The sequence below is a fragment of the Coregonus clupeaformis genome, chromosome 28 (assembly GCF_020615455.1).
Source record: "Coregonus clupeaformis isolate EN_2021a chromosome 28, ASM2061545v1, whole genome shotgun sequence".
Lineage (NCBI taxonomy): Eukaryota > Metazoa > Chordata > Actinopteri > Salmoniformes > Salmonidae > Coregonus > Coregonus clupeaformis.
Window position 1 is genome coordinate 497656 of NC_059219.1, and position 14477 is coordinate 512132.

The 14477-nt window shown below is 42.7% G+C and overlaps 1 protein-coding gene across 1 annotated transcript; it reads right to left on the bottom strand.

The window, feature by feature from the left end:
* Positions 1–488: 488 nt before the first annotated feature.
* Positions 489–12102, bottom strand: LOC123482086 (cytoplasmic dynein 1 light intermediate chain 1-like). Its single transcript, XM_045208356.1, has 13 exons — positions 11985–12102; positions 11733–11806; positions 8530–8646; positions 8132–8362; positions 7730–7899; positions 7374–7467; positions 6995–7130; positions 6763–6874; positions 6221–6280; positions 5972–6016; positions 5686–5776; positions 5343–5453; positions 489–1453 (listed from the first exon to the last, which is right to left on the bottom strand). Exons 1-13 carry the CDS (start codon positions 12074–12076, stop codon positions 1371–1373), a joined length of 1416 nt encoding a protein of 471 aa, XP_045064291.1. The 5' UTR covers positions 12077–12102; the 3' UTR covers positions 489–1370.
* Positions 12103–14477: the final 2375 nt, after the last annotated feature.

A 14477-nucleotide genomic window follows, 5' to 3' on the forward strand; every position in this document is an offset into this window, starting at 1 on the left:
CCACTTTGATCCTTAAATTTCACCAACACCTTGAACTCCACTTCTCTCAGTACAACACTGTGAACCGAACCACCCTCATCACTACTCTCCTCTGACAAGACCTGCAAAGGCTCCTCAGGCTTCCTCTTCTTCTTAACCTTTACTCTTACTACACTGCCACCTTTTTCCACTCCACTCCATCCCGTCCTCCTCAACTCCTAACCCCCCTACCTTTCTATCCATCTCTGCTCCAGTCACAGCCCAGTGTTGCTCAACCACCTCCACCAGATTTCTTCCAGTTTCGTCAATATCTACTCACTCTTTGCAACTGAACGACAATGATTTTCTTAGCACCCCGTTCCGAAACCTCCCGGTCTCCTTTTAGTCTTTCAGACTTCCCGGCCAGCACCAGGATACAGCTCAACAATAGTGGTGGAAGTTAGACAATATCATTGGCTATTGCATCAACAGGTACCGTAGGCCTAAAGGAACATGAGACAAAAGCCGAATCCTGGTTATTAATACAGCTTTATTGAATGACGGCAGATTTAACAACGGTTCATTGAGAACTTGACTACATATTCCGAACACATGGACATTGCTCATCATCAAACCTTGACTACCTTTTTAAGATTGTGCCAGATGATTACCCTATGCCAATAAAATACTCCAGTGGTCTGCCTATTCTCTAATCCAAACCAAGCAAATAAACACACGACACAAGTAAAAAAAATAATAATAATTCATTTCCCTGGTTAACGCATCATCGACTCTTGAGTTCTAATAGAACCCTTGATTATGACCATTATAAGCACTAAAACACAAACTATTTCAATCATTCTGCCCGATTGTACAGCGGTCTTCATCCATCAGCGTTCCAGTGCATTATGAAATCATATAACAATGTAACTGGTGTCTACCAAAGACCTATCTCCCCAAATAGCAAACATCAATCTCCTCCACTTTGAAAACATCCTCGCAGACAGCCACAGAGTTCAGAGTGACACCAAGGATGTGCACCTGTCACAGTGGCTTCAAGGCCACCCGCAAGAAATCCAGTTGCTCTCATTTTAATGTTGGTCTAAAAATAAAGCAACAACGAGTCAACAGCCGTACTCCATTTCCCTCCAATATCCTGTGAGCTTATCTTTTATATAATACATTGATGGTTTTCAGTAAGTCCATGTTGTGTTGCTTTGGCGGTGTTTCAACGGGTTGGCATGCAAGGCTCGGTCTCACGGCAACCGCTCTAAGACCGCTCTGTTCTGTTTCCAGTCCAGCTTCTGATCCATCCGACAGTCGAGGGTTTAAAAAGAGGGAGAGGACCCAGCGAGTATGTGAGCGTGTGGGTGTGTGGTGGCGGGGAGGGTCAGGGGTTGGGGTTTGGGGGTTCAGGACTCCTCCATGTCGGCTGGGGGGGAGGGTGAGGTGGGGGAGGACGCCTCTGGCTCACCGTCTAGTCCCATCTTTGACCCTGGAAGAGTTCACAAAATAGATGTAGGTGTTAAAAATACACTTTCACCCAATTGCTAGTATTGGGACAAAGATCAGTCTGCAGTTGTACTCTCTTTGTGGCACCATTTGAAAATGACAAATAAAACATACATATGAAACAAATGAATACATCAATAGTCCCCTGTAGCTCAGTTGGAAGAGCATGGCGCTTGCAACGCCAGGGTTGTGGGTTCGTTTCCCACGGGGGGCCAGTATGAAAATGTATGCACTCACTAACTGTAAGTCACCCTGGATAAGAGCGTCTGCTAAATGACTAAAATGTAAAAATGTAAATCAAATTCTGAAAACAAAGAAATTAGTTCTAACCAACTACTAAGGCCTTGAAGAGCCAGAGTCATTTTTACAACAAAAGAGGATATGGGAGGACATAAGCTCTGTGCTGTCCTTTAGTGGCAGACCTACAGTACCAGTCAAAAGTTTGGACACACCTACTCATTCAAGGGTTTTTCTTTATTTTTACTATTTTCTATATTGTAGAATAATAGTGAAGTCATCAACACTATGAAATAACACATATGGAATCATGTAGTAACCAACAAAGTGTTAAACAAATCAAAATATATTTTATATTTGAGATTCTTCAAATAGCCACCCTTTGCCATGATGACAGCTTTGCACACTCTTGGCTTTAGTGGCAGACCTGTATGTCTGACGTCTGGGGAGTAGCAACAAATGAGGATATGGGAGGACATGAGCTCTGTGCTGTCCTTTAGTGGCAGACCTATGGAGTAGCAGAATGAGCAGAAACAAACAAGGAGGCTTAGGACCCAAACAAGCAAAAGCCGATGGAGCACCCAGCCACATCCACTCATTTGGGCCAGGCAGGCTCTGTGTGTGTGCAGGCATTCAAATAAAGGAACACAAGGGCAGGGAAACAGGCCGTTCAGTCTAACTGACCAAGTACAAAGGAGTCAAAAGAACCGCTGCAGATCTACAGGTAACTGCCAAAATAATGGAAACACTTGAGTAAATGAAGGATACAAAGTATATTGAAAGCAGGTGCTTCCACAACAGAGGAGGCTGGTGGGAGGAGCTATTGGAGGACGGGCTCATTGTAATAGCTGGAATGGTGTTAATGGAACAGAGTCAATATGTTTGATACCGTTCCATCAATTTCAATCCAGCCATTACAATGAGGCCGTCCTCCTATAGCTCCACCCACCAGACTCCACAAAGGTGTGGTTCCTCAGTTAATTAAGCAATAAACATCCCATCATGCTTAGGGGTCATGTTTACAACATAAAATCAGGGTTTGTTGAATGGTGGAATGGTTATATGGCTACAGAGTGAGCATGCCCCATGAATATGACCGCATGCAGGAGAGTTACATGATACACCGACCTTAGCGGGGCCAGCATCCTGTAACTAACACACACACACAAACAAACACACAGAGAAAGATGAGCAACGGACATAGAAGGGGTTCTAAAATACAATCCGGAGCACCGGATTGAGAACTCAGTTATGATCAGTTGATCTACCATCCACATCATTAGACAATTATAGGTTACATCATGATTATTAAAAGGTTGACTGAAAACCAGCATAAACAAAAAGGGTCATTTAGGACAGAACTATTTACTACTTTAAAAAAGGGGCAATCTATACTGAACAAAAATATAAACGCAACAAGTAAAGTGTTGGTCCCATGTTTCATGAGCTGAAATAAAAGATCCCAGAAATGTTCCATACGCACAAAAAGCTTATTTATTTCAAATTTTGTGCACAAATTTGTTTACATCCCCGTTAGTGAGCATTTCTCCTTTGCCAAGATAATCCATCCACCTGACAGGTGTGGCATATCAAGAAGCTGAATAAACAGCATGATCATTACACAGGTGCACCTTGTGCTGGGGACAATAAAAGGCCACTTGAAAATGTGCAGTTGTCTCAAGTTTGAGGGAGCGTGCAATTGGCATGCTGACTGCAGCAATGTCCACCAGAGCTGTTGCAGGAGAATTTAATGTTAATTTCTCCACCATAAGCCATCTCCAACGTAGTTTTAGAGAATTTGGCTGTACGTCCAACCAGCCTCACAACTGCAGACCACGTGTAACCACGCCAGCCCAGGACTTCCACATCTGGCTTCTTCACCTGCGGGGTCGTCTGAGACCAGCACATCCAAAGAATTTCTCCACAAACTGTCAGAAACCATCTCAGGGAAGCTCATCTGTGTGCTCGTCATCCTCACCAGGGTCTTGACCTGACTGTAGTTTGGCGTCGTAACAGACTTCAGTGGGCAAATGCACACCTTCGATGGCTGGAGAAGTGTGCTCTTCACGGATAAATCCCGGTTTCAACTGTACCGGGCAGATGGCGTTGTATGGGCGAGTGGTTTGCGGATGTCAACGTTGTGAACAGAGTGCCCCATGGTGGCAGTGGGGTTATGGTATGGGCAGGCATAAGCTACGGACAACAAACACAATTTTATTTTATCGATGGCAATTTGAACGCACAGAGATACCGTGATGAGATCCTGAGGCCCATTGTCGTGCAATTTATCCACCACAATCACCTCATGTTTCAGCATGATAATGCACGGCCCCATGTCGCAAGGATCTGTACACAATTCCTGGAAGCTGAAAATGTCCCAGTTCTTCCAGAGCCTGCATACTCAGCAGACATGTCACCTATTGAGCACGGGATGCTCTGGATCAACGTGTACGACACAGTGTTCCAGTTCTCGCCAATATCCAGCAACTTCGCACAGACATTGAAGAGGAGTGGGACAACATTCCACAGGCCACAATCAACAGCTTGATCAACTCTATGTGAAGGAGATGTGTGACCACCATTTGGCTCATGCAGCGTGACACCAGATACTGACTGATTTTCTGATCCACACCGCTACTGTTTTTTAAAGGTATCTGTGACCAACAGATGCATATCTGTATTCCCAGTCATGTAAAATCCATAGATTAGGGCCTAATGAAATTATTTCAATTGACTGATTTCCTTATATGAACTGAAACTCAGTAAAATCTTTGAAATGGTTGCATGTTGCGTTTATATTTTTATTCACTGTAAGTTTGGTACATGCATCAATTTCTGAACTTTTGAAGATATATAGCCATTTGTAATGGTCATATTTAAGATGAATAAAGTTCATATTACCACAATACTTTGCATATTTATATGTTCTCCCTTTATGTAATACACATGATTTTTAGTATTCTATTTGGGACACTCATTGTGTATGGTCACTAGACTTGATACTGAATGTTATGGATTGCGCTCATATCTGTTGATAGTGATTGATGCCAGACTGGAGGTACAAGGACCGATGACACTGGTTGTTATTGTATTCTGTGATTCTGTAGCAACTGAAGCGGTGACTTCCTACAAGCCTCTCGGCGGGTGTTCACAGAACATTGGTGCTGTGAGATTAGAACATAAGGGCCTACTTAGAGAAGGCCAGTTAGAAATGTTCTATGCTGGAGGTTATCTCCCTGTTGCAACTTCTATTAAACCGGATTGATTTGATCAATGACTGCTCACCTTCTGGTTTCCATGGAAATTCTCTATTACACCAACGACTCTTGAAGAATAGAACTTCTAAATGCCTCATGAGCTTAGTTACTGAGGTTTAGAACCGCTGGTAAAGACAATGGAAGGAGTGGGAGTGAGTCTAATAAAATCAGGAGGAGGACAGGACACCCACGTGCACAGTGCACCTAAACAACCACAGTGACAGACATGCAGTGAGATGACAGAATGGAACATTTTCTATTTCAAGTCCTGTCTTTCTGTGGAAATTTGGGGAAGAATACCTGTCACTGTGCTATCTAGAACTTTACTAGAAGGTGTATGATAAAAGAGTTAGATATCTTCCATGTGTGGAGCAGTACCTGATTTCCGGACTGTTCTGGGCGTGTTGTTGGCCCCACCCCCTTCCCCGGTCTTCTTGCTCAGCAGACTGTTGAAGAAGTTAGCCAGCACGCCCTCGCTGGTCTGCCCGCCTAATGGCACAGCGAAAAACAAAAAGAGACAAAACACCACAGTTACTAAGCGAACAAGCAAGGTTGGCAGGTATTGTTTAAAAATAATAATAATAATAATAATAATAATAACAGTTAGGCTAACGGTTTCATTCCCTATGTACAAAATATAGGTGCAAACTTAGCACTGGTGCCAAAGCTAATCTTAGTCATTTTAGCAGAATGAGTTATCTGGGATCTATGGTCTTGGTACCTGGTTGCATGGGCATCACATTGGCCATGTTTGCTGTTGCCGAGCGGTTTGACACCCGAGGAGAGCCAGTGGGTGCTCTGTTTGTGGTGTCCTGAGAGGAAGAGGGGGAGGAATGATACAGGAAAGGTAGAGAGAAGAGGAGAGAGGATGAGGAGAAGGGAGGGGAGTGAAAGAGAAGAGACAGGAAAGGAAGGAGGAGGAGAGGATAATTTATTGCATATATCAGAAGATCTACATGAACTCTTCTTTTGGTCCTTTACAGTAGCATGTTTCCCCAGACACTTACCACTGGTCTGCCTGCCGCCGCTGGGGGCTGCTTGGACAACAGGGTCTGTTAAACAACAACACAGAGCATGTCAGTGTGACAGTCCAGATAGAGTCTGACGCCCTTAACACAACTAACCTAATTCATATGGCAAATGGCAGAAATAAACTGTTATAACAGCTGATGTCAGATTAGCGTCATGCAATATTATCAAAGTCATGTTTTGGGTCATACCAGCTGTATCAATATATACTGTACATTCTCACTTACCTGAAGCTTTAGGAGAAACACTTGGTCATCCTCCGCACCTAGTTCCTTTTCATGTACAAACTGCACAAAAAAACAAAAACATCATAAACAAACATACCTATATACCGTTTCTCCACAAAATGACCTGCAAGTCATCCTAATGTGTTAGTTTAGTGTACATCCGATTAAGTACATATTTGTTTGGCCTTGGGTTTTGGCACTGTAATCTGAGTACAGGCAGGCTCATCCTGGTAATCTGATGTTATTTGAGATTATGGTACTCATCCCGGAGCCCAGTAAAGTCCAGAGGAGAGGACTGGAGAGAGAGCAAAACACCCAGAATCCCCCAATCCACCCAGACACAGCACCAACCCTGCATGCCAGTAGTAACCTCTGACCCTGATCAGGGCTAAGGAGTTTAGATTCATTCAGTCAAGTTCAATCAACTCCAAGATCCTACTCCTAGAGTGTAGGGTTAGTTAAAAGGTCTTTTAAAATGACACTTGTTTCTAAAACGTATTGTCAGTGGCAAGAAGAAGGAGGAGATCTGGGAGTTCTATTACCTTTCTAACAGGAGGCTGGACGATAACCTCCTCAAACTTGTCTTCCCTTTTCAACGACTGAAAGGTTTCATATAAAATGGCGACCTTTTTTTCATTATCCCATCCTGATGGGCTGGAAGACAACAAACCACGAAAAGCATGAAAAAACTAAATAACTAAAAATGTCAGTGTCACCAGCACATGAGAAAAAAGGCTAAATGTTTCATTAGTGAGAACACAGAGTCACACTTACATGAATACTGAGTCTTTCTCCACCACCTGGGCCAGCATGTCAAAGGGAAACCCGTATAATCTATGGACCAGGTATTTATACAATAGGTCTATGTTCTTGTTCTCCTTCATTGACGTGTATAGCAGCGCTGCGCCATCTGAGAGGCCACTACTTGTCAAGGATAGTATTATTGATAGAATGGCCAACGATATCTTAAAGACCCCTCTAATACCTAGCTAAGAAAGACCGTGGTCACTTCACACAAGAAAAACCTGAAACTGGTGCCTGCACATTGTTGGTACATCGAAGAAAAATATGAAAATGTATTAGTTTGAAAGAATAACGCCAGCGGAATGCCAACTCTTAGGTCAGAAAACCAGTCGGTGAGTCGGAAGGATACACTGCAAGCAGAAGTGTCGGATGTGAGACTGGATGAAGTCAAAGTGTTCTTCCCGGTAGTCATGCTCTTTCTCTAGACTGACAAACGTGTCACACTGCAGAGGAGGAGGGAAGTGGAGAGAGGGAAAGAGAATACTGAGAGAGAGAAAGGGTAAGCCACACAAGACAAGATTGAAAAAGAGATTGAAAGCAGAGGAAATTAGAAATAGTGTAAAACAAAATGACAGATTTTCCATCCTTTATACACATGTATGAATAAAGAAACCATACCAATGACACTGAAAGTATATTTTGATAAGTTGAGTTAAATGAAGTTGCCTTGTTCTTTCCCTAATGCCAGAGGTTTGCCCACCCTACCTTTGTGCACACCACCATAACAGGCACGCCCAGGTTGTGTGTGAGTGTCTCCTCTCCCAAAGGGAGGACCACACACTCCTCCTCAGCCTCCCCAGCCATGGGGTTCCTCCTCTTGGGAGAGGCGCTGTGGTCTCCCCCTGGCTCTGTGTACTCCTGGAACTGTCGGACCACTAGCGGTAGAGGAGAGGGAGGAAGAGATTCCATTTTAGACTGCTATTTTACCCTTTTTCATTCAAACCCAGAACAATTCATCTCGATTAACTTTATAGTTTACATCTCATGGCTAATCAAAGTTTTAAAGAAATACTGTTGAAGTAGCCATTTCTGTCTTTAATGTTATGAAGTAAGAATGTCTGTGTCTGTCTCCCCACCCCCCTCCATCTCGCAGATTCATAGACGTACATCTCTGTTCCATGTCCCTCAGTGTCTCTGGGTTGACTCGGAGCTTGTCGATGTGTTCTCGCAGCACGCTGGCCCACTTCTGCAGAGAGTCCAGCACCGTCCACGGTCTGGACATGTCCACTACCAGCAGGGCCATAGTGTCGGCCAGGTTCTCCCCACACACAGCAAACTTCTGGAGGCCTTTGTGATACAGGTCACCGTCCAGAATCCATGCGTTACACATAGCATGATCTGCACAGACACACAAACAGTTTGGGGTCAAATCACACCAAAAAGGAGAAATCGTACCATGCTATCCTATTGATCACCAGTGATCCATCATAAACTGATGCCCGAGCTATATCATGAACTAAAACAAACCTTTGTTTTCTCATCATGTTCCAAAAAGCCACACTTACCATCGATGTCATCATCGTGAACGTTAAAGTACAGGTACTCCAGTCCTCTGCCTTTCATGTATTCTTCAACTCCCTGCAGTTTGGCTATCAGAGTGGTCTTACCTGCCCCCGTCTCACCTGCAGCAAACATGAAACACATACGTTCAGGTAAACTGCATGCTAAGCGAAATTATTAAAACACGTTATAGCCTACTGCAGGCTCCATTAGGCCTTTAGGTCGGTTGCCTGCGGTGGCCAGTGCTCTAGGCCTATACAATTATCTATGATCTTGCATCAATGCAGCTTTAGCTCACAAAATGAGTTAGGCCTATATGCAGGGCAACTACAGTGCCTTCAGAAAATATTCACACCCCTTGACCTTTTTCCATATTTTGTTGTGTTACAAAGTGGGATTAAAATGGATGTAATTGTCATTTTTTGTAAACGATTTACACAAAATACTCTAATGTCAAAGTGGAAGAAAAATTCTAACATTTGTAAAAAAATATATATATAAAAGCAAAAGTATTCAACCCCGAGTCAATACATGTTAGAATCACCTTTGGTAGCGCTTTGCACATCTGGATTGTACAACATTTGCACATTACTATTTAAAAAATTCTTCAAGCTCTGTCAAGTTGGTTGTTGATCATTGCTAGACAGCCATTTTCAAGTCTTGCCATAGACTTTCAAGCCGATTTAAGTCAAAACTGTAACCATGCCACTCAGGAACATTCAATGTCAAGCAACTCCAGTGTTTATTTGGTCTTGTTTTTTACGTTATTGTCCTGCTGAAAGGTGACCGTCTCCCAGTGTTTGTTGGAAAGCAGACTGAACCAGGTTTTCCTCTAGGATTTTGCCTGTGCTTAGCTCCACTCCGTTTCTTTTTATCATAAAAAAATAAAAAACTCCCTAGTCCTTGCCAATGACAAGCATACCCATAACATGATGCAGTCACCATTATGCTTGAAAATATGAAGTGGTACTCAGAGATGTGTTGTATTGGATTTGCCCCAAACATAACGCTTTGTATTCAGGACATAAAGTTACTCTTTTTTTTATTATGCACTCACTAACTGTAAGTCGCTCTGGATAAGAGCGTCTGCTAAAAATGACTAAAAAAAATATTTGTATTCTGTACAGGCTCCTTTTTTTCCCCACTGTCAATTAGGTTAGTATTGTGGAGTAATGTTGTTGATTCATCCTCAGTTTTCTATCACAGCCATTAAACTCTGTAACTGTTTTAAAGTCACCATTGGCCTCATGGTGAAATCCCTGAGCGGTTTCCATGACAACTTCCTTCACAACAGCACTGTGCTGCTCAGCGAAGCTCAAGAAGTATGAATGCCCTGACATCTGCAGAGGCCGTGTCAGTAAATACTGCACGGCCAATGCAGAAGTCAGAATGACCATGCAGCACCTTCCATTCAGGCTCCTCCGGCTCCAGAGACGTGCTCCGACCCCCAACTGTCTGTCATATGCGCGCAGGAAAATAGATCATGAGCATAGAGAAGATACATGTTTAGAACTGATAATTGATCATATGGTGCAAGAATGACTGCAATTAATTGATTATTTAATGTTATGCTGGACACAGCTTTGTAGAACCAAAACATGCACAGCCTCTGCTCAACAAACTCGAGAACGATTTGTTTAGTCGGCTGCAGTTCGTGAACGACTGAACTCTCACGACAGTCAAGCAATGCATTCCGCCAAGAGTTGTTCACAATCTAGTCCGGCAGCAACCACAGCTAGAAGGACCTTGTTTCAAATGTATCAAGAAATAAATGTAATTTGTATGCCTAGCAATCAACAAATGTACATTGTTTAAAGTACACGCTTACAAGTCTCAGTCACAAATGACAGCTCCAATAAGCCCCCTACTGTGAACGACAGTTTTCAGTTCATCGTTCGTCGGTAGGAGGTCCTGTGTGCTCTGGGCATTAAAGGTGCGGCATGGTCATTCCGACGTCTGCATTGGCCGTGCAGCATTTACGGTGACATGTCCTCTGCAGAAGTCAGGGCATTCATACATCAGCGCAGAGCTGTTGTGAAGGAAGTTATCAAGGAAGTGAGTTTGTGTTTACACAGGACCTCCCGCCCTCCCGCCCTCACCTACCGTCAACCAATCATGTAATGCAGAGCTATACGGAACCCTCCACATTGTTACAACATTTGAGAGGCGCACAGCGATGCAGTATGGAGCTCATTTGGCCTCTGCGTGCCTCCGCAATTGCATCACACCATCCATACGGTGCCACTGACCACATTTCCGGAGCAAGCATAATTTGGCTCTTACTGACCCAAATGAACGGAATGAGTCAAAAGATTTGTTCTTTTGACTGAACAAGTTAGGAAGGATGCCTGTATCTTTGTAGTGACTGGGTGTATTGATACATCATCCAAAGTCTAATTAATAACTTCACCATGCTCAAAGGGAAATTCAATGTCTGCTTTTGGAATTGGAAAACCTCCCTGGTCTTTGTGGTTGAAATTCACTGCTCGACTGAGGGATAATTGTATGTGTGGGGAACTGAGATGAGGTAGTCATTCAAAAATCATGTTAAAAACACTTCGCACACAGAGTGAGTCCATGCAACTTATGTGACTTGTTAAACACATTTTTACTCCTAAACTTGACTCAAGACATTTCAGCTTTTCATTTGTAATACATTCCAAAAAACATAATTCCACTTTTACATTATGGGGTATTGTGTGTAGGCCAGTGACAAAATAATATCAATTTAATCTATTTTCAAGGAGTGTGAATACTTTCTGAAGGCACTGTATACCACTATTCGACCAGATAAGAAATATATGTAATCTAATTTGCTTGTTGAGGGATTTCTCTTACGGATTAAACTAGCAGGTGTTGAATATCATCACTCTTTCAATGTGATCTGATCAGATCAGATCTGACCTTCTGCAGAAATTGCCATTTTCAGTCGTCTATGAAACACTGTCCATATTTTGTTGGACAATAGGCCGCGCTGTTACGAATGCATTTAACAATAGCCTGCCATGATTAGGTTAATCATCAATTGTTTCTCAAACCTCGCAACAATGGTCCAATACTGGCAGTTATTTACATTATAATGGAATACAGAACGCGTGGTGAGAGGCACTCCTTGTCTAGCATTCCGCACTCTGGAGTAGCTGAGAGAGCAGGTGGTCCATCCCGTGTCAATATTACACATTGCAAGCAGAAAATTAAATAGGCTTACCCATAATAAGAACATTTTTCCCAGACGGCAATTTTGACCGTGAACGCGTCGATACCTCACTCAAAATAGAGGACCTGCAAGACACAATGACATCAGACAAATACCAAGCACCCGTATCCCTGCCATTCAATCTGATGCGCTACTCCCTAGAACCAGATTTTTCAAAACCTAAAACCATTCAAAGGGGCTCTGACAGGCGAGCTAGGTCTTTCTAAAAGCCATATTATTGTACAGTTCAGGGCCGATACTCACCATAAATTCTGGCCATCCTCCTCCTCGCTGGTTTGATTTTCTATTGAATTTAGTGTATTTGCAGTTGACGTAATTCTCATTGCCGAAGCCATCTTCTATCAGCCTTGAATGGATCAGGTGCCCGGATGTTTGAATTTCCATAATAGAGGGCACGTTCCAGATCACCTAATTTATAAGCGCTGCGGTCACGGCAAGTTCAAATTTGAAGCAAATCAAATCAAATCAAAATGTATTTGTCACATACACGTGTTTAGCAGATGTTATTGCGGGTGTAGCGAAATGCTTGTGCTTCTAGCTCCGACAGTGCAGTAATATCTAACAAGTAATATCTAACAATTTCACAACATATACCCAATACACACAAATCTAAGTTAGGAATGGAATTAAGAATGTATACATATATGGACGAGCAATGACAGAGCGGCATGGACTAAGATACAGTAGAATATTATAGAATACAGTATATACATATGAGATGAGTAATGCAAAATATGTAGGGGCGGCAGGTAGCTTAGTGGTTAAGAGCGTTGTGCCAGTAACCAAAAGGTCGCTGGTTCTAATCCCCGAGCCGACTAGGTGAAAAATCTGTCGATGTGCCCTTGAGCAAGGCACTTAACCCTAATTGCTCCTGTAAATAGCTCTGGATAAGAGCGTCTGCTAAATGACTAAAATGTAAATGTAAACATTGTTAAAGTGACTAGTGTTCCATTTCTTAAAGTGACCAGTGATTTCAATAGGCAGCAGCAGACTCTAATGTGCTAGTGATGGCTATTTAACAGTCTGATGGCCTTGATATATAAGCTGTCTCTCGGTCCCAGCTTTGATGCATATGTACTGACCTCGCTTTCTGGATGATAGTGGGGTGAACAGGTGGTTGATGAAGCCATGCAGAATCACACAATTGGCCCAGCGTCGTCCAGGGTTGGGGAGGGAATGGCCGGCAGGGATGTAGCTCAGTTGGTAGAGCATGGCGTTTGCAACGCCAGGGTTGTGGGTTCGATTCCCACGGGGGGCCAGCATGAAAAATCAAAAATAATAATGTATGCACTCACTAACTGTAAGTCGCTCTGGATAAGAGTGTCTGCTAAATCAGAGGATTGGGTTGCAATGTAAATGAATAATCAACTTGCAGCACCATGCACAGAGTGAAAGAGACATGTTAAACACGGGAATGTGCAAAATGATAAATTATTAAATGTTGCAGTCATACAATCTGTGTTTGTTCAGAATGGAAACAATTGCATTGATATGTTTTTGGAAATAATTACATTTGACATTTTTTACATTTTTAGTCATTTAGCAGATGCTCTTATCCAGAGCGACTTACAGTTTAAGTGAGTGCATACATTTTTCATACTAATTTTACCTTCAAGTTGTCTTTGTAATTTTTTGCCGTCACGCTTTGAAGATGAGCATACTCACAATGTCTGGACTGTAGAAAGAATCAGTACAACATTAATAAGATACAGCAATTTTAAGAGACGCAAACTGTGACTGCAAAAAAAACATGACCTGGAACGCAACCCAATCCTCTGGCAAGGAGTGTCTGCTGGTGCTAGACCTCTGTGTCCTAGCCTAGCCTCCTTTCCTGTGTCCTAGCCTAACCTCCTTTCCTGTGTCCTAGCCTAACCTCCTTTCCTGTGTCCCAGCCTAGCCTCCTTTCCTGTGTCCTAGCCTCCTTTCCTTGATATGCACTGATCTGAAAGCAAAGGAGGGGTGAAAGCAATATGGGGGGTGTTTACTTTCAAATGTCTTTCCATTTTTTTTTGCATAAGTGTCCTTGTAGGAAGGGAAAGCAGGAGAGGAAGTCATTTCAGACTTTTAGCCTTATATAGCCTTTCACTTATATATACGTTTATTTTTTTATTATTATTATTTTTAGTAATTTAGCAGACGCTCTTATCCAGAGCGACTTACAGTTAGTGAGTGCATACATTTTTTCATACTCGTCCCCCGTGGGAAACAAACCCACAACCCTGGCGTTGCAAGCGCCATGCTCTACCAACTGAGCTACAATGGTCGCATGCCATGTCATCGACTGTGTCATCAACTGACAGATTGCTGTAACATATGTGGTTAGCTGAAAGGTAAAATACCTATTCAGGCGTTGTAAGATCTGGCAGCGTCCTGAACCACGGGTATGATGCAAAACATATTGTTTATGTAACCGGTGTGAGCACTGCTAACTAGCTAGCCATTTCACACTGGTTACATTTACAGTTATATTTCTGTTGGTAACCAGTTTATAATAGCAATAAGGCACCTCAGAGGTTTGTGGTATATGGCCAATATACCACTGCTAAGGGCTGTATCCAGGCACTCCGCGTTGAGTCGTGCATAAGAACAGCACTTAGGCATGGTATATTGGCCATATACCACACCACCTCGGATCTTATTGCTTAAATATAGCCTGACCACTGCGAATCTATCAACAAATGCCCAAACAAATGAAAACTGCAAAATAAAACTATTTTATTAAAAGACAAAGCCAAG

Excerpts from the sequence above, each read along its gene's own strand:
- LOC123482086 (XM_045208356.1), bottom strand. The coding sequence starts at position 12,076 with ATGGCTTCGGCAATGAGAATTACGTCAACTGCAAATACACTAAATTCA. Across the intron at positions 11,807-11,984 it reads GAGGATGGCCAGAATTTATG|GTCCTCTATTTTGAGTGAGG; the intron begins GTGAGTATCGGC and ends TGTGTCTTGCAG. Across the intron at positions 7,468-7,729 it reads TTATGGTGGTGTGCACAAAG|TGTGACACGTTTGTCAGTCT; the intron begins GTAGGGTGGGCA and ends CCTCCTCTGCAG.